At 45.1% G+C, this 19360-nt stretch overlaps 1 protein-coding gene across 3 annotated transcripts in view; it reads right to left on the reverse strand.

The window, feature by feature from the left end:
• abcc5 (ATP-binding cassette, sub-family C (CFTR/MRP), member 5) overlaps positions 1-19360 on the reverse strand; it is a 194304-nt gene that overhangs the window by 147222 nt on the left and 27722 nt on the right. For all 3 annotated transcript variants that reach the window (XR_011934457.1, XM_072474195.1, XM_072474194.1), the window contains exons 3-5: positions 15108-15268; positions 6380-6535; positions 876-1023 (exon numbers count right to left, since the gene is read on the reverse strand). Coding sequence is in view for 2 of the 3 variants with exons in the window: in XM_072474195.1 (XP_072330296.1) it covers positions 876-1023; positions 6380-6535; positions 15108-15268 (465 nt within the window). In the remaining variant the exon portion in view is untranslated. The remainder of the gene's footprint in view (positions 1-875; positions 1024-6379; positions 6536-15107; positions 15269-19360) is intronic.

A 19360-nucleotide genomic window follows, 5' to 3' on the forward strand; every position in this document is an offset into this window, starting at 1 on the left:
CAGAGCAAAAACAACATGGTTAGAAGATGCAGTTCAAGTGACTTTACACACACACACGCATACATACATACATACAGACAAATCCCCAAATTCATACATTCACTTAGTCTATTAGCATGTCAAGCGAACTATGCACAGTGGATTTATACATTTTGCTTTCCCTTAAATTATTTCCCATTAATTCAAATATACATAGCTGTTCATTTCCTGCAGTATTTACTTGTCTTGTTCCAGACAAGTTTACCACATACTGCATTAAAAATGATTACAGTTTGAGGTTTAAATGAACCCAAATACAAAATCTGATTTGGAGCTTTACTGGTGTATCTGACTGATGCTGGAGTAAATATTTACTCAAATACTCCAAAAGAAATACTCATGCCTCAGGAAACAAGACATTTATCAATTTATGAAACTAGATCAACGTCATTCTTACACTAATTCAGTCCAGTTCAAATGTGGTTACCTGTCGTTCTCCTTTCATGTGAAGTAAATTCAGTATCTGTATAAAACATCAAATGACTTAGCAGTTCCAGCAATAGCATGTCATTAGCTTTACAACTGATGTGCAGAGATGCACCGTAAATCGCATGGTTGATTCAATAAAAATGATTCCAGATAGTTGTGGTTTGACCTTTACGTCTTCCATCCACCTCCAACAACCTCCCTCTTTGAAATTGTTTGATGTACAATTAACAACTTACTATCATGCAACGGTAATTATTTTGAAGAAAGGTATGGTAAGGAAAGGGAGAGAGCAGCCATAATGTGACCCATAACATCATTAGAAAAAGTGCTCTCCTCTCTCTTCCTTACCCAAAAAAGTGTAAATATGTTAAAGTTAATAAAATTCCAAAAGTGCCAAGCTAACTTACTGGTCCACAGAAGCCAGCCACCATTGTAACCATCAAGCAGGTCATAGAGATGACCAGCCTTGTCTGGCAGAATCTCCAAATCACTGTGTTTAGAGAGGCAGTGTCCCGGCCACATTCTTTCAGTTCTGCTTGCCATAGTCGTTCTAATCTGCAGAAAGGCAATATACGCAGAATTTGAGGGTTTCAGCAAAAATTTTAAGTAAAAAACTGTTTTTCTGTCACTCAGCATTCCATTCTTTTAAAGTGGCAAAGATGCTTTTTAAGTTAGTGAGGGGGGAATTTTTCTGTTACAAATAACGTACACGAAATATGCATGAAATGCAATTATAGCACATCAATTTCTGGGGAAATGTACAGTGCTAAAATGTACTGATGGTTTCACATCAACTTGCTAAAAGTTTATTGATGTTGAAATTAAATTTGAGGACTTTTTACTCCAAGCTGACATTATCTCAGGCCTCAGTATTTATATAAATTGAAGTGCTGAGCTGTGTCAGTGTTCTTACGCAGTGTATTATCAAATTGAAGTTGTAGCTAGCAGCTCACAAATGCTGGAAAATATTCATTATAATTTCTAAAGTTACACTACAGATCCTTCAAAAAACCGCATATAATAATCAATCACAATTTTACACTGCACAGAGCTCAATGTATTGCAGAAGAATAACATAGCTTGACTGAAAATGTGTCGCCTGGGCAATATCTGAACAATACTTCAGAAGGGCTGCAGCAGTTCAAGAAGGCAGCTCACCACCATTTTCTCAAAGACAATTAGGGATGGGCAATAAATGCTGGCTGAGCCAGCAACACCTACATCCCACAAATTAATTTAAAAAAAAGGAATATCGGGATAATTTTAATCTCACTGCTTGCTCCATACACCAAGAGGGCAAATCAGCTACCATCTGACAGAATTATCCGATTTGAATTTCCATTGATTCCAGTGGAAATGAAAACCAGGCAGCTTCTAGGAGCAAGTGATCCCACACTAAATGATCCCCAAGGCATAAACAGGATGTTAGGAAAAATAAATCATTGGAAGTTATATCTGGAATATCCTGCACGGGACCTTGGGATGGGAATGCTCATCTTCCTGGTGCTCCTTGCGGAGTACGAGCTCCCCCGCTAGGAGCAGGGTCTTAGTTAACCAATGTATAGAAGGCCAGCCAGTAAGGCACTGACCAGAGAGAGAAGAACCCAGTAGGGGTTTACCAGGTAGTGTAATTTTTGTGTAATTAAAACCTTGTTCTTATTTGGGCAGCATGGTGGCACAGTAGTTAGCACTGCTGCCTACGGCGCTGAGGACCCTGGTTCGATCCCCGCCCCGGGTCACTGTCTATGTGAAGTTTGCACATTCTCCCAGTGTCTGCGAGGGTTCCACCCTCACAACCCCAAAAAGGGGACGGTTAGGTGGATTGGCCACACTAAATTGCCCCTTAATTGGAAAAAATAATTGGGTACTCTAAAAACCTTGTTCTTATTTTACTCAGTGTGGACTCTCTGCATCCTTATTAAAATATTGGTGTTTTGTCAGTGTCAGCAATATGATACACCCCAAATTGGATAATATAGACTTCATGAGTCGGGTGCTGGAGAAGATTCCTGATCTGGACTCGCACCGATTGTTCATGGGGGAAGGGGGTATTTCAATACGATTATAGAGCCAAGCTTGGACCGGTCGAGCTTGAGGTCGAGGAAGGTGTCAGCCGTGGTGAAGGAGCTGAAGGGGTTTATGGAGCATATGGGGCGGGGGGGGGGGTGCGTGGACCCGTGGAGATTTGGGAGACCAAAGGCAAAGGAATTTTCGTATTTTTCCCATGTGCAACTGGTATACTCCCGGATTGACTTTTTTGTGGTGGACAAGACGTTTCTGGTTGGGGTGAACGACTCGGAGTATTGGGCGATCGTGGTCTCCAACACCACCCACGGTGGAGGTTGCATGTGGGATTGTTGGCGGATGAGGTGTGTGAGCAGGTGAGGGACGCAATTTGGGGGTATGTGGAGCTCAATGATACATAGAATGGCAGAATTTGCAGTGCAGGCCATGCGGCCTATCGAGTCTGCACTGGCCCTTGGAAAGAGCATCCGACTTAAGCCCATGACTCCACCCTGATGCACGATCAATGACCACTAAAGCAAAGTTGTAGTCCAACTGAAGGCCTTAATAAGCTAGATGTTTCCCCCAGCAGCTCAGGTACAGAAAGAAGGCTGCTGGGGCGGCACGGGCTCTTATACCCCACCTTGCAGGGCAGAGCTACCATACAGCCTGACCAATAGGAAACATACAATATCTGCCAATGGTGTTCCAGCATTACCAGGTACCGTAATACCTCTACACAGACTACCACACACCCTATCCCAGTAACACCACCTAACCTTTCGGACACGAAGGGGCAAATTAGTAGTATGGCCAATCCACCTAACCGGCACATCTTTGGACTGTGGGAAGCACACAGTGGAAACTCACGCAGACACGGGGAGTGCAAACTCAGAAAGAAGGCTGCTGGGGCGGCACGGGCTCTTATACCCCGCCTTGCAAGGCAGAGCTACCATACAGCCTGACCAATAGGAAACATACATTATCTGCCAATGGTGTTCCAGCATTACCAGGTACCGTAATACCGCTACACAGACTACCACACACCCTATCCCAGTAACACCACCTAACCTTTCGGACTCGAAGGGGCAAATTAGTAGTATGGCCAATCCACCTAACCGGCACATCTTTGGACTGTGGGCAGCACACGGTGGAAACTCACGCAGACACGGGGAGTGCAAACTCTACACAGTCACCCTAGGCCGGAATTGAGCCCAGGTCCCTGGAGCTGTGAGGCAGCAGTGCTAACCACTGTGCCACCCCGAAATATCCCAAATTCACATCCGCACACTTGCGACTGTTGCCTTGAAGCAACTGCCACAAACCACGAACACCCCACGCCTCCCACAAATATTCCCACTCCACCCGGCAGAAAGCCTTCTCCGCATCCATCATGGAGATTGACATGGTTACGGCCGCCACACTGTGGGAGGCAATAAAGGCGGTGGTTCAGAGGGGGGGTGGGGGATTTATCTCAACTCGGGTGCATAGGTAGAACGGGCAGGGCTGGTAGAGGAGATCCTGAGGATGGACAGAAGTATTCGGGAGGCCCCAGACGCAGGGTTATTAAAGGAGAGGCAGAAGATCCAGATCGCGTTTGGATTAGTGTTCACGGGGAGGGTGATGGGGCAGCTACGGAGGGCTAGAGGGCCAGTATATGAATATGGTGAGAAGGCGAGCAGGACGCTGGACCACCAGTTGTGGAAGCAAGAGACGGCAAGGGAGATTGGCAGGGTAAAGGATGAGATGGGAAGGATAGTGTTGGACCCAGTGGGGTAAATGGCCGTTTGAGGCTTTTTACAGGAGATTATATGAGTCGGAGCCCCCGGCTGAGGGGGAGGGATTGCGGCGGTTCCTGGATGGAGTTTCCCAGGGTGGACGAGAAGTTGGTGCAGGGGTTGGGGGCCCCCGATCGGGTTGAGGGAGGTGATGGAGAGCAGGGGGGGGTGATGCAGGCAGGGAAGGCCCCAGGCCCGGGTCGGTACCCGGTGGTAAAAAAGGTTAAAAAAGGTTTGGGGGGGACCTGGGGCCACTGTTGGTGAGGGCATACAGCGAGGCTAGGGAGAGGGTGGGAACTCCCCCCTACACTATCGCAGGCACCCATCTCTTTGATATTGAAAAAGGGCAAGGATCTGGAGCAATGGAGGTCCTACTACCCAATATCGCTATTGAATGTAGGTGCTGGTGAAGGTATTGGCTTTGTGAATTGAGAGCTGCGTCCCGGGGGTGATAGGCGAGGACCAAACGGGGTTTGTGAAAGGGAGACAGCTGTCGGCGAACATGAGGAGGCTTCTCAATGTAACCCTGGTGCCTCCGGAGGGGCAGGAGATAGAGGTGGTAGTGCCGATGGACGCGGAGAAGGTTTTCAACTGGGTGGAGTGGGAATATTTGTGGAAGGCGCAGGGGCGGTTCGGGTTAGGGCAGGGGGTTGTGAACAAGTTCCAGTTGCTGTACAATGCACCGTGTGAAAGTGTGCGTCCAAACTGGGTGAGTTCGGGATATTTCAGGCTGCATCGTGGGACAAGGCAGGGGTGCCCACTCTCCCCGTTGCTCTTTGTCTTGGCAATAGAGCTACTGGCAATGGCGCTTAGAGCATTGAGGGATTGGAAAGGGATTGTGCAGGGGAGTGTCGAGCACAGGGGTTCGCTGTATGCGGACGACCTGTTGTTATATATTTTGGACCCATTGGGTGACATTGCGGCATTATGGTTGTGTGACTTGTTTGTCGAGGCAGTTTCGCGAAATTCAAGGACCTGGAGGAAGAGTATGAGCTGCCCGGGGGAATGGTTTCAGGTACCTGTAAATTCAGGCTTTAGTGGAGAGGTGTGCCGTCTTTTCCTGAGTTACCACCCTTGGGGTTCCAAGACAAAGTGCTGTCGAAGGAGGAGACAGGGGAGAGGATGGTGGTGTCGAAGGTTTACAAGAAGCTGATGGGAGAGGGCCCCAGTGGGGGACATAAAGCGTAAGTGGGAGGAGGAGCTGGGAGGGGATGTGGAAGCCAGGATGTGGACAGAGGTCCTGCGGAGAGTGACTGCATCCTCATCGTGTGTGAGGCTAAGCCTCATTCAATATAAAGTAATTCATAGGGCACATGACGGTAGCGCAGACGAGTAGGTTTTTTGACAGGGTAGAGAATAGGTGTGGGTGGTGCATGGGAAGGCCCGCGAATCACATCCTGGGGTTTTTGGCAGGAGTTTGCAGAGTAATTCCGAGGTGCTACGGGTGAAGTGGCAATATTCGGGGAGCCAGAAGACCTGGGAGTCCAGGGGGCAAGAGAGGGCAATGTCTTGCCCTTTGCCTCTCTGATAGCCTGAAGACGGATCTTACTTGGATGGAGAGAGTCAGAGCCGCCGAAAGCAGGGGTGTGGGTGAGTGACCTGACGGAATTCCTGAGGCTGGAGAAGGTCAAGTTCGTCCTGAGGGGTTCAGTTAATGGGTTCACCTGGAGGTGGAAGCAATTCATTGACTTCTTTAAGGAGGATTGAGGAGACAGCAAAAGGAGGGGGTAAGGGGGTTAAAATGGGGAAAGCAGGATGGGGGGGGGAAAGAGTGGGTGTTGGTTATTTGTAATGTTGTACACTTTGTCTGCTTCGAAAATGCCTGAATAAAATGTTTTTTTTTTAAGTGGAACAATAGGCAATAACAGATAACCCACCCAATAGGATATGTCTTGCTACAGTATTGTATAAAAACACATCTAGATTGAAATAGTATGATGCAAACATGTTCAGAGATCAGTTCAGCTCTACAAGAATCACAATAAAAATATGTACTTGTAGATTATGTTTTCTGTTACATTAAGATTCATATCTACAAACAGCCACCCAATAACACATTTTAAAAAGGTGGTGTCGCAGGAAGTAATGAAAGATGGGATTTTGTAAGCTTTATGATGTCATACACATACCTTCTACTATTGACTTCGGAAGATTCGTATTTTGACAGGGGCCAAACATCTTCGAGAAGGAGCTCCCCCTTTTTATAAGCTGTGAAGGCCAAAGGTGTCAACCAACTGAAGGTCATAAATGAGAAGAAACCAGCGTTGTCCACAGGATGCTGTTGTCTATATATGAAAAGTAGTCCAGATCAATAGAAGTTAATGCAAGGATGCATCAGCAGACCCTGTTGCACTTATGCAAGCTGCTCCATCTTGCTCTTTGGATGAGACCGCAATTCAAAACTGCATGTTCCTATGGTTAAAGGGAATGTTGAGTATTCTGACGTTCTATTTACAGCACTATTCAGCCCGTTATGCCTGTGACAGCCTACTTGCAGAGTAATCCAAAACATATCCATGACCTCTCACTAAAGCCAGCTACCTTTCTCTGTGTCCAATATACATCAACCCCAAAAGATTGTAACAATTTCTGACTGTGACAAAGAGCAAGGAGGTTATGCTGAATTTACACAAGACATAGGTTGATATCAGCTGGAGTACTGTTCTGGGCATCACACTGTACAAAATATATGAACGCATTGGATAAAGTTCAGAAGAGATTACAAGAATAGTTCCAGGGATGAGAAACATCGGTATGAGAATAGTTTGGAGAGGTTAAGACTGTTCTCTTTGGAGGGAAGGTGAAAAAGCAGGAGAATGGCACTAATTACTAATATTCATTTGGAGAGGCGCTGCAGATAGGCCAAATGGCCTCTGTCTGCACTGTAACAATTCTGTGATTCTACAACATTGCACATAGTACTTATTGTTTTATTCATAATATGGGATGCGAGCATCAACGGAAAGGCCCGCATTTATTGCTTATGCCTAACTGCCCTGGAGAATGCCACCTTCTTGAACCACAACAGTTCTTGTGGCGTAGGTACACCCACAACACTGTTAAGTTGGGAATTCCATCATTTTGATCCAGCACAAATGAAAAAATTGGTGATAAAGTCAGGATGATGTGTGACTTGGGAGGGGAACTTGCAGTTTTCCATATGCCTTCTGCCTGGTCTTTTCAGGCAGTGGAGGTTGCGAGTTTGGGGGCGAAATACGTTTCAGTGCATCGTGTATATGGTGCACACTGTAACTAAGGTTCATGAGTGGTGGAGGCAATAAATGGTAGATGTGTTGCCTGAGGGCAGGCAGTGGCGCAATGGTATTGTCACTGGATTAGTAATCCAGAGACCAGGATATTGCTCTGGGGACCTGGTGAAATGCGAATCCAATAAAAATCTGGAATTAAAAATCCAATGATTGTGGATTGTTTGTAAAACCTATCTGCTTCACTGATGTCCTTCGGGAAAGAAGCCTGCCATCCTTATCGGTCTGGCCTACATTTGACTCCAGATCCACATCAATTTTGTTGACTCTTAAAAGCCTTCACAAGGGCAACCTGAATTATCCTGAACGGTATTGAGCTTCCAGGGTACGCCTGACTTGTGATTTGTAGATGGTGCAAAGTCTTTGGGGAATGGGAAGGTCTGTCACTTGCCACAGAATACCCAACTTCTGACCTGCTTTTGTAGCCACAGTATTTATATGGTTGGTCGAGTAGCCACAGTATTTAGATGGTTGGTCTAGTTGGGGTTCTAGTCAATAGTGATCCATCCCTTTTCCCCCTCGCAAAGATTGATGGGGAGATTTGGCAATGGTAAAACTCTTGACTGTCACGGAGAGATGTTTAGACATTCTTCTGCTGGCATTCCCTGACACACTTGTGTGGTGTGAATATTATTTATCATTTATCAGCCCAAGCTTGAATACTGTCCAGTTCTTATCGCATGCAGGCAGGATTGTTTTTTTTATCTGAGGAGTTAAAAATGCTGAACGCTGCATCATCAGCGAACAGCCCCATGAAGGTCATTGTTGAAATAGCTGACACAGTCCTGAGGAACTCCTGTTGTGTTGTGCAGGGGCTGAAACGAGTGTCATGGAATCATAGAATCTATGGCCCAAACTGGTCCATGCCAACCAAAAAGCCCATCTAAGCTAACCCCATTATCCTGCATTTGGCGCATATCCCTCTAAACCTTTCCTATCAATGTATCTGTCCAAATGCCTTTTAAATGATGTCAATGTCCCTGCCTCAACCACTTCCTCCGGTAGGTCATTCCACATACGTACCACCCTCTGTGTAAAAAAGTTGCTCCTCAGGTTCCCATTAATTCTTTCCCCTCTAACTTAAACCTATGCCCTCTAGTTCTCGATTCCCCAACCCTGTGAAAAAGACCGAGTGCATTCACCCTCTCATGATCTTATATACCTCAATAAGATCACCCCCTCAGTCTCCTATGCTCCAAAGAAAAAGTATGTCCAATCTCTCCCTATAACTCAGTCCGAGTCCTTGCAACATCCTTGTAAATCTCTTCTGCGCTCTCTGGTTTAATAACATCTTTCCCATAGCAAGGCGACCAAAACTGAACACAATACTCCAGGTGCAGCCTCACCAACTTCCTACACAACTGCAACATAACTTCCCAACTTCTATACTCAATGCCCTGATTGATGAAGGCCAGCATGTCAAAAGCTTTCTTCACTGCCCTATCTAACTGTGACTCCACCTTTAGAGAACAGTGCACCTGAACGCCAAGATCCTCTGTTCCACGATACGCCCCAAGGTCCTACCATTCACCGTAAAAGTCATACCTTGATTTGACTTTCCAAAATGCAATACCTCACACTTAGCTGTATTGAACTCCATTTGCCATTTCTTGGCCTAGTTCCCCAGCTGATCAAGATCCTGCTGCAATTTTTGATAACCTTCCTCATGGTCTACAATACCACCTATTGATTTGATTTATTATTGTCACATGTATTAGAATACAGTGAAAAGTATTTTTTCTTGCATGCTATACAAACAATGCATACTGTATATAGGGAAGGAAGGAGACTGCAGAATATAAAGTTACAGTTATAGCAAGGTGTAGAGAAAAGATCAACTTAATATGAGGTAGGTCCATTAAAAAGTCTGATGGCAGTAGGGAAGAAGCTGTCATGAGTCAGTTGGTACATGACCTCAAACTTTGGTATCTTTTTCCTGACGGAAGGTGGAAGAGAGTATGTCCGGGGTGCGTGGGGTCTTTAATTATGCTGGCTGCCTTTCTGAAGCAGCGGGAATTATAGATAGAGTCAATGGATGGGAGGCTGGTTTGTGTGATGGACTGGGCTACATTCACCTTTTGTAGTTTCCTGCGGTCTTGGGCAGAGCAGGCTCCATACCAAGCTGTGATACAACCAGAAAGAATGCTTTCCATGGTGCATCTGTAGAAGTTGGTGAGGGTCGTAGCTGACATGTCAAATTTCCTTAGTCTTCTGAGAAAGTAGACTCGTTGGTGGGCTTTCTTAACTACGGTGTCGGCATGGGGGGGACCAGTGTCATCTGCAAACTTACTGACCATGCCTTGTACATTCTCATCCAAATCATTGATATGGATAACAAACAGCAATGGGCCCAGCACTGACCCCTGAGGCACACCACTAGTCACAGGCCTCCAGTCCAACAAGCATGTCACAGGCCTCCAGTCAACAAGCATCATTCCACCATTACCCTCTGCTTCCTATCATCAAACTTATTGTATAGCCAATTTGCCAGCTCTCCCTGAATTCCATGTGATCTAACCTTCCAGAGCAGCCTACCATGTGGAACTTTACCAAAGGCATTACTGAAGTCCATATAGGCTATGTCCACTGCCCTGCCCTCATCAACCTTCCTGGTCACCAGCAAAGAATTCAAAAAATTTGTATGGTATAATCTCCCATGCAAAGCCATGCTGACTACTCCTAATCAAACTGTCCTCTCCAGTAACTTACCCACCACAAATGTTAGGCTTACCCGTCTGTAATTCCCAGGTTTTTCTTTGCAGCCCTTCTTAAATAAGGGCACAACATTTGCTACCTTCCAGTCTTTTGGTACCTCACCCGTGGCTAACGATGATGCAAATATCTCAAATATTTTTGCCCTCCTAATTTCCTTCTCGGGTTCCTTCCTCCCACTCACACCAACAAGGGGCTGGTTTAGCACAGTGGGCTTGTAATGCAGAACAAGGCCAGCAGCGTGGGTTCAATTCCCGTACCGGCCACCCCGAACAAGCGCCGGAATGTGGCGACTAGAGGCTTTTCACAGTAACTTCATTGAAGCCTACTTGTGACAATAAGCGATTATTATTATTATACTCCTGTATCCCCTGTACTGCTCCAGGAAATCCCTTGATTCCAACTACTTGTACCTGAGCCATACCTCATTCTTTATCCTGGCCAAAACCTCAATACGTTTTGTCATCCAGGGTTCCCCATTCTTGCCAGCCTTTGTCCTTCACCCCAACAGGAACATATAGCAGCACGGTAGCCTTGTGGATAGCACAATTGCTTCACAGCTCCAGGGTCCCAGGTTCGATTCCGGCTTGGGTCACTGTCTGTGCGGAGTCTGCACATCCTCCCCGTGTGTGCGTGGGTTTCCTCCGGGTGCTCCGGTTTCCTCCCACAGTCCAAAGATGTGCGGGTTCGGTGGATTGGCCATGATAAATTGCCCTTAGTGTCCAAAATTGCCCTTAGTGTTGGGTGGGGTTACTGGGTTATGGGATAGGGTGGCGGTGTTGACCTTGGGTAGGGTGCTCTTTCCAAGAGCCGGTGCAGACTCGACGGGCCGAATGGCCTCCTTCTGCACTGTAAATTCTATAGACCTGGAACTCTAGCTATTTCACTTTTAAAAGCCTCCCACTTGCTGGTTCCCTACTCCTGCCAGCCTTTGCCCTCAAACAAGCTACTCTAATCAACCCATGCAAGCTCCTGAATAATTCCATCAAAATTCACCTTGCCCCAATTTAGAACTTGCACCTGTGGACCAGTTTTGTCGCTTTCCATAACTATTTTAAAATTAATTGAACTACAGTCGCTGGTCCCAAGTGGTTAGCACTGTTGTTTCACAGCCACACGGTCCCAGGTTCGATTCCCACTTGGGTTACTTTCTGTGCTGAGTCTGCACGTTCTCCCTGTGTCTGCGTGGGTTTCCTCCGGATGCTCCGGTTTCCTCCCACAAGTCCCGAAAGACGTGCTGGTTAGGTGAATTGGACATTCTGAATTCTCCCCGTGTACCCGAACGGGCGCCGGAGTGTGGCGACTAGGGAATTTTCACAGTAACTTCATTGCGGTGTTAATCTAAGCCTACTTGTGATAATAATAAAGATTACCTCAGTCACTTGCCATGCCCTATCTCCCAAGAGTAGGTCAAGTTTTGTCCTTTCCCTAGTAGAACCCTCCACATACTGCCCGAAGAAACCTTCCTGAACACACTTAACAAATTCCACCCCATCTAAGCCCTTAGCGCTATGGCAGTCCCAGTCTATGTTAGGAAAATTATAATCCCCAACTATGACAACCCTATTACTCCTGCAACTCTTCCCAAACTCCCTGCATATTTGTTCTTCTAATTCCCGCTGACTATTTGGGGGCCTATAGTACAACTCCAATAATCCCCTTCTTATTTCCATCCCCAAAGCCTCGCTGGATGATCCCTCGGTTATTTCATCTCTGACTACTGCTATAATGCCCACCTTAAAATGCAACTGCCCCTTCTCTCTTTACTCACCTCTGTCCCGCCTAAAGCACTTGTATCCTGGAACATTAAGCTGCCAGTCCTGTCCCTCCCATAGCCATGTTTCAATTATAGCTACAATATCCCAGTCCCACATACCTACCCATGCCCTGGGTTCATCAGCCTTACCCGTCAGCCGCCTTGCATTGAAATAGATGCAATTTAATCCAACAGGTTTTCCCCGCTCTCTGCCTATTATGATTATTTAGCTTGCCGTTGCTGTGTGCTGCATCTCCTTTCAGCCCTCAGTTGCTTTCCTGCTGATGAGGATCCCACCCCCAATCTAGTTTAAACCCTCCCTTGTAGCACGAGCAAATCTGCCCCCCAGGATATTGATCCTCCAATAACCACCACCACTTTAATCAATCCTGCATTTTATGGATATAATAATAATAATCACTTATTGTCACAAGTAGGTTTCAATGAAGTTACTGTGAAAAGGATAGGAAGTATCTAGGCATTTTCCCAATTTGTCAGTTAGGTACCAGAACTGTAGATGCACGGCAATAGCTTGGCTTTGGCTAAAGACACACACATCTTCAGCCCTGCAATCAAAATGTTTTTTGGGCCATACCCTTTGCTGTAGGCAGTGCACTCAACTGTTCATTGATAGCACATGGACCAAATCATCCAACATGGTAGGGACCTTGCCAGGAAACAGAGATGGATCATCCACTCAAGACGTCCGGCTGAAGATAGTTGCAAAACACTTCAATCTTGTCCTTTGCACTCATGGGATTGGCACATGAGATTGGGAACGTTCATGGAACTTCTTCCTCCTGTTTAGTTGTCGACTGTTATTCACAACTGATTATGGTAGGACAGTAGAGCTTTGATCCGATCGGTTGGTTGTGGGATTGCCCAGCTTTGTCTACAGCAGGCCACTTCTGTTGTTTAGCGTGTATTCAGTTGCAATTTCATCAGGTTGGCACCTCATTTTTAGGAAAGCTTGAATGCTGTTCTACATTGATCACTTGCTCAATGGGAATGTTGAGGGATAAGCCTGGCCATGAAGTTAGGTTACAGATTGTGCTGGAATACAATTCTGTTACTGCTGACAGCATGTTGTGCCTCATGGATGCCGTTTTGAGCTGCAAATCTGTTCTATTTTGCACAATGGGAGCCAAACAATATGACGGAGGGTGTCCTCAATGTGAGGACAGGATTTTGCGGTGGTCATTCCTGCCTAAACTGTCATTGACAGATACATATGCTACAGACTGCAAAAGACTAAATCAAATGACTCTCTCCCCTCACGTTGGTGTTCTCAGTATCGACAACAGGCCAAGTCTGGCAGCTGTGGTCTACAGGACTTGGCAAGCTTGGTCAGGAGCAGTGCTACCAAGCGACTCTTGGTGATCGACATTGAAGTCCCCCACTCTGAATACATTCCATGTCCTTGTTTCTTCCAAGTGATGTTTACATGGACAACTGACTATCAGATGAGGTGGTAATCAGCAGGCAATTTTCTTGTCCCCGTTTGGTCTAATGCCAGAACTCATGAGGTCCAAGGTCAATGTTCAGGACTCCTCCTCACTTGACAGCATGTGGGCAGCACAGTGGCACAGTGGTTAGCACTACTGCCTCACAACTCCAGGGACCCAGGTTCAATTCCCACCTCGGGTGACTGTCTGTGTGCCACTTTCTCCCCATGTCTGCATGAGTTTCCTCCGGGTGCTCCAGCTTCCTCCCGCAGTCCAAAAATGTCCAGGTTACGTGGATCGGCCATGCTAAATTGCCCATGGTGTCCAAAAGGTTAGGTGGGGTTACTGGGTTAGGGTGGAGGTGCGGGCTTAAGTAAGGTGCTATTTCCAAGACCCAGTGCAGATTTGATGGGCTGAATGGCCTCCTTCTGCACTGTAAATTCTAAGATCCTATTGTGTCACAATCTCTGGTGGGGCTGTCGTACTGCTGGGACAGGACATACCCCAGGGGTGATGATAGGTGAAGTTTGAGACGTTGGCTGAAATGTATGACTCTTTGAAGTTTGACTACATCAGGCTGTTGCTTGCTGGTCTGTGGGACAACTCTCTCAATTTTGATCCAAGTTCCCAGGGGTTAGTGAAGGGATCTTTGTCGGGTCAACAGGGCTGGGTTTGCCTTTGGTGTATCTGGTCAATGTCAGGTGGCCCATCTGGTTTTATTCTTATTAGAGTTTTGTACGTCAACGTTGATAGAGCTGAGTAACTTGCTAGCCTATTTCATAGGGTAATTAAGAGTTAATCACATTGCTGTGATTCACATATATGAAAAATCAGATAAGAGTGGCAAATTTCCTTCCCTGAAGGACATTAGCAAACTGAATGGGTTTTTACGTCAACCTGGTAGTTTCATGGTCATTAAATTTTGCAGGTTCCATGGTGAGATCTGAATTCCTGTCTCTAGATCGTTTGTCAGGGCCTCTGGTTTAGAAGTTAAATAATAACCACTATGCTACCATAACCTTAATTGTGGTCTACCTATTGCATTGTCCAACCTTAACATTGGATTGCAAAAGGAGAATGACAATTTATTAAAAGCTAAAAGTCTCCTTGATGGCTTTATCTACCTGTACACGCTTTCGATCTGAATAGCTCCACAGCCTTTTCCATTATTTTGTTGCTCTTGTTCTTCAATTCCTAATACCCTCCCCAAATGCATCACTTTTGTACATTATAATGCATTTGCTTTTGGTCCAGGCCTTCCTTAAGTCCTTGAAGGTCCTCATGTATTTGTCAAACTCCCTGCTTCTCTATCAGTTTAAGTTTATGGCTCATTATGACAAATATTGAATCATGGAGTGGAGGAAGAGAAGAGAAAAGGGAAGGAAGGACATCATATGGCAGAATTAATGTACCCTGCTGAATGAGATTATATAGTAGAGAAGTTTTCAAAAAAATAATTCAATGAAAATAAAAACAACTTTATTCTATTGCAAATGTCTCCAATTCGATTTTATATCAAATTTTATTAAAATATCTTAGCTGTAGGATTTAAAACCCAAAGATTTAAGTTGCATTGGAAAATACATAGAAGAATATTAACTATAAATATATTCAGCACATATATCAAAGACAATGGGTCAACAATGATGTCAAGATTGCATTACCAAGAGTCACTCACTTAGAGGTGTTGCGAAAGAGCTTCAACAGGTGTAGGCTATGGTGATACTTTCCTTTCTGGTTTTTCTCATCCTGAATTTGCATACAGGAATGCATCGAGTCATCCAGCATCAGCCCTTCCATCCGGCCTGCTGTCTCCAAAGCATCTTCACATGACTCTCTCTTTCATTCAAAAAGATGAAGGAACAACAGAAAACACATTAATGCTACAATTATATATTGGGAAACCTGAAGCCATTGTCTTTGGCATCTGTTACAGACTCCACAAACTTCCCTAGACACCAATCCCAACTCGTCCCTAGACACTGCCCAAAGCTGAATCAGACCGATCGCAATCTCAGCATCCTATTTGCCCCAGAACTGGGCCTCAGATCCTAAGTTGTCTCCATCACAAAAACCAACTTCCATCTCTGTAATAACATCTATCTCCATCCCTACCTAAGCCCGTCTGCTGCTGAATCCTCATCCATAATAATTACCTCCAGACTGGACTATTCAATACACCCCAGGATTGTCTCCCACCTTTCACACTCCAGTAACTTCAGCTCATCCAAAGATCTGCTGCCCAGGTCCAGATTCACACCCTCCCATTCATTTATCATTTTGTACTCCCTGATCTACACTGGTTCCCAGTCCTGCATTGTCTGGATTGTAAAATTTGCAACCTTATGTACATACCCATCAATGTCTCGCTCTTCCTAACCTCTTCAGCCTCCTCCAACAATACAACTCTTCAGGTATTTGCACTCCTCCAATTCTGGCTTCTTGTGCAGTCCTAATTTCCTCCACTGTTCATTGTTCCTTCATGGTCAAGGCCTCAAGGTCTGGAATTCCATCCCTGAACCTCTCCAGTTCTGTCTCTCTCCTCCTTTCTGATGCTCCTTAAAACCTCTTCAGCCAAATATTTTGCCTCCGGTCCCAATATCTCCTTTCGAGACTCAATGGGGCGGCATGGTGGTACAGTGGTTAGCACTGCTGCCTCACAGTGCTAGGGTTCCAGAATCAATTCCCACCCTCAGGTGATTGTCTGTGTGGAGTTTGCACTTTCTCCCCGTGTCTGTATGGGTTTCCTCTGTGTGCTCCGGTTTCCTCCCACAGTCCAAAAATGTGGTTAGGTAGATTTGCCATGCAAAATTTGCCCCTTAGTGTCCAAAAGATTAGGTGGGGTTACTGGGTTATGGGGATAGGGTAGAGGGGTGGGCCTTGGTAGGGTCTTTCCAAGGGGCGGTGCAGACATGATGGATCGAATGGCCTCCTTCTGCACTGTAGGGATTCTGTGTTTCGAGATCAAACTTTACCTGATAATACTCATTTGAAGCACCACAGAATGTTTTTTTTAAAACTATGGGTGATTCCTGATTCCTTTTTGTCATTTGTTTATGTAAACATGTGGGATAATGTTTGGGATTTGGTGGAAGGATGGGATCGTTGTTATTGATATGGGGATTGACATATTTGTTACTTATTATTGTTTATTGTTGGTGGGTGTAAATTTGGGAGAAAATGTGAAAAAGGAGAATTAAAAAATATTTTTTAAAAAAAGATATTCATCTTAATAGCTTGAACACGGACCGCCAGCGACAATGAAAGGCTGTTCCGCCTCTGTAGATCCGCCCTAACTCTACTGGTCAGGCTAGTGAAATTCAATTGATCCACATTGTCCAAGGGCTCACCGTGGATCTTGATGGCCAGGGGGCAGTTTGTGTGTACTAGGAGGGGGCTGGTAAAGAACCTTTGTTTTCCTGATGTTTCGTCAGAGGCCCATTCTCTCATATGCCTCGGTGAATGCGCTAACGATGGTTTGTAGCTCGGCCTCCGAATGTGCCAGACACACAGGTATCATCTGTGTACCAGAGGTTGGGGTGGTGTTGGTTCTGGCCTGAAAGCGAAGGTTAAACAGTTTCCCGCTTGTGCAGTAGATTCGCTACTCCAGCCGGGAGTTTCAGGGTGGCGGGGTAGAATGTTCCTGCGAGGAAGATGGAGAAGAACGTTGTTGCAATGATGCAGCTCTGTTTGACCCCAGTTTACACACATATGGGGGCTGTGGTTCCGTTGGTGAAGGTCACGGCTTGCATGTCATTGTGGAACAGGCGGAAAATGGTGACAATTATCTGCGAGCAGCCAAATTTGAGGAGAATATCCCACAATCCCTCACGGTTGACAGAGTCGAAGGCCTTTGCGAGATCAAAGGCGGCCATGTACAGAGGTTGATGCTACTCCCAGCACTTTTCCTGGATTTGTCACACGCTGAAGATCATGTCCATTGAGCCTCTTGATGGGCAGAAGCCAGTGAGACTCAGGGCGGAGATCTTCAGCCACTGGAAAGAGGCAACTGAAGAGTGTTCTCACACTGACCTTTCCCGTGGCAGAAAGGAGGGAAATCCTTCTGTAATTTCCAGTCGGTCCCAGCACCTATCTTGAAGATGGTCACAATTAAGGCATCTCGGAGATCGTCTGGCATGCTCTCTGCCTTCCAGATAAGGGTGATACGGTTGTAGATTCTTGTCAAGAATGCCTCACTACTGCATTTTAATACTTCTGCTGGGATTCCATCGGCACCAAAGGCCTTGTTGTTCTTCAGCTGTCAGATGGTGTTTTATACATATCCAACATAAGCCACTGAATTTTTTCAAGGCAGAGTTAGATTTGTGATAGACAACGGGGTCAAAAGCTATGGAGGGAGATAGGAAAGTGGAGTTAAGACCACATTAGATCAGCCATGATCTTCTTGAATGATGGAGCAGGCTTGGAGAGCTTAATTGCCAACTCCGACTCGAGTCTCATGGTCCTCTGCTCGGGTGTAACAATTATTTAACTTGGTACAGCACATTCTCTAATACAATTCTCTAATATAATGTTATACTCAATACAAAATACATGGATAATTGTTACTGTATTAATTCAATGTGGCAGTGTGAAAATGAAGTTGGCTGAAGGACAGAAAACAAAGTATTTTTGGACCACTGTTTTGCTCAGAGGTTAGTGTGAGGATCACTGCTCCTCTTTAGCCATGTCTGGATTTAGCTATGGGGCACATTATCAAAATCTGCACATGGCAAGTGTGGTCAACTGTGAAGCGACTTCAAGAAGACATATCCAGGTTAATAGATTGAGTAGATAAAATGTTGTCCTCATTTTGTCCTCTCTTTAATGCAGAAAAATGTGAGCTCATACATTTTAAGCAGAAGGAAAGGACATAGGCACTGAATGGTAAAACTTTGAGAGAAGAGCAAACATTTAGTCTTTCAGGCAGACAAATCCTTTCAAAAATGCAATCCCAGACTTCATCAATTGGGCAAAGAATACAAAAATACGTCAAGAGCACTAAACCTCTAAAAAAATCAAAGACATGTGCAAAATACCACATTTGGAAAACTAACTTCAGGATGTCAAGGTTGAAAAGAAAGTGCAGAAAATATTCACTCAGATGACACCATTTTGCGAGCTTTTAATTATAAGGTGGGGAGACAAAATTGGAACATTTTTCATGAGAACTGAAAAAGTTAGGAAATCAGCACTGACAAGAAAAATGTGATGTATATATAACAACTGTTTATAAATATGAGAAATGCCAATAAAAAGATTTTTTTTTAAAGTTAAGATGAGAGATGCTAAAAATTGAGGAGAAGCGCTCCGAAGGCAAGTAAAGATAAACTGCAAGTCTGTAATTTAACTGCATCACAAAAACAACAAAGGGAGGAGTTTGGTCCTTTTTAAAATCCAAGCATTGTCAGGACTGGAAATACCCATCAGAAAAGGTTGTGGAAACAGAATTATGTTCATAAAAGGGTCATGTATGTTTGAAAATAAAGTCATTAAAATTTGTGGAAAACTGGACTATGCGGATATTCCAAGAGCCAATGCTGGTCTGTTGGGCCAAATGACCAAAGCTCCATGATTTTACATTGACATTGAGCCTTGCCTTTGCTCGGTGAAAATTCTGTAGTTCTTTTAAGTTCTGTTAAAGCAAAAATGTTCAGTTCCCATTTCTTATCATGTACTTCTTTACAGCAGTGAAAATGTGGAACCTGCTGCCACAGGAGTGAATGAAGTGGACCGTCTTATTTAAGGGGAGGCTAAATAAGCATGTGAGGGAAAAGGAACAGAGGGGTATGCTGAGATACAATTCAATGAAGAAGGATGAGAGGAGGCTTTGAGTGAGCACAAAAGGCAACAAGGACTAGCTCGGCCAAATGACCTGTCTCTGAGCTATATATGCTATGAAATTCCATGTAACAAGCCACAAAAATTAGC

The sequence above is a fragment of the Scyliorhinus torazame genome, chromosome 14 (assembly GCF_047496885.1).
Source record: "Scyliorhinus torazame isolate Kashiwa2021f chromosome 14, sScyTor2.1, whole genome shotgun sequence".
Classification (NCBI taxonomy): Eukaryota; Metazoa; Chordata; class Chondrichthyes; order Carcharhiniformes; family Scyliorhinidae; genus Scyliorhinus; species Scyliorhinus torazame.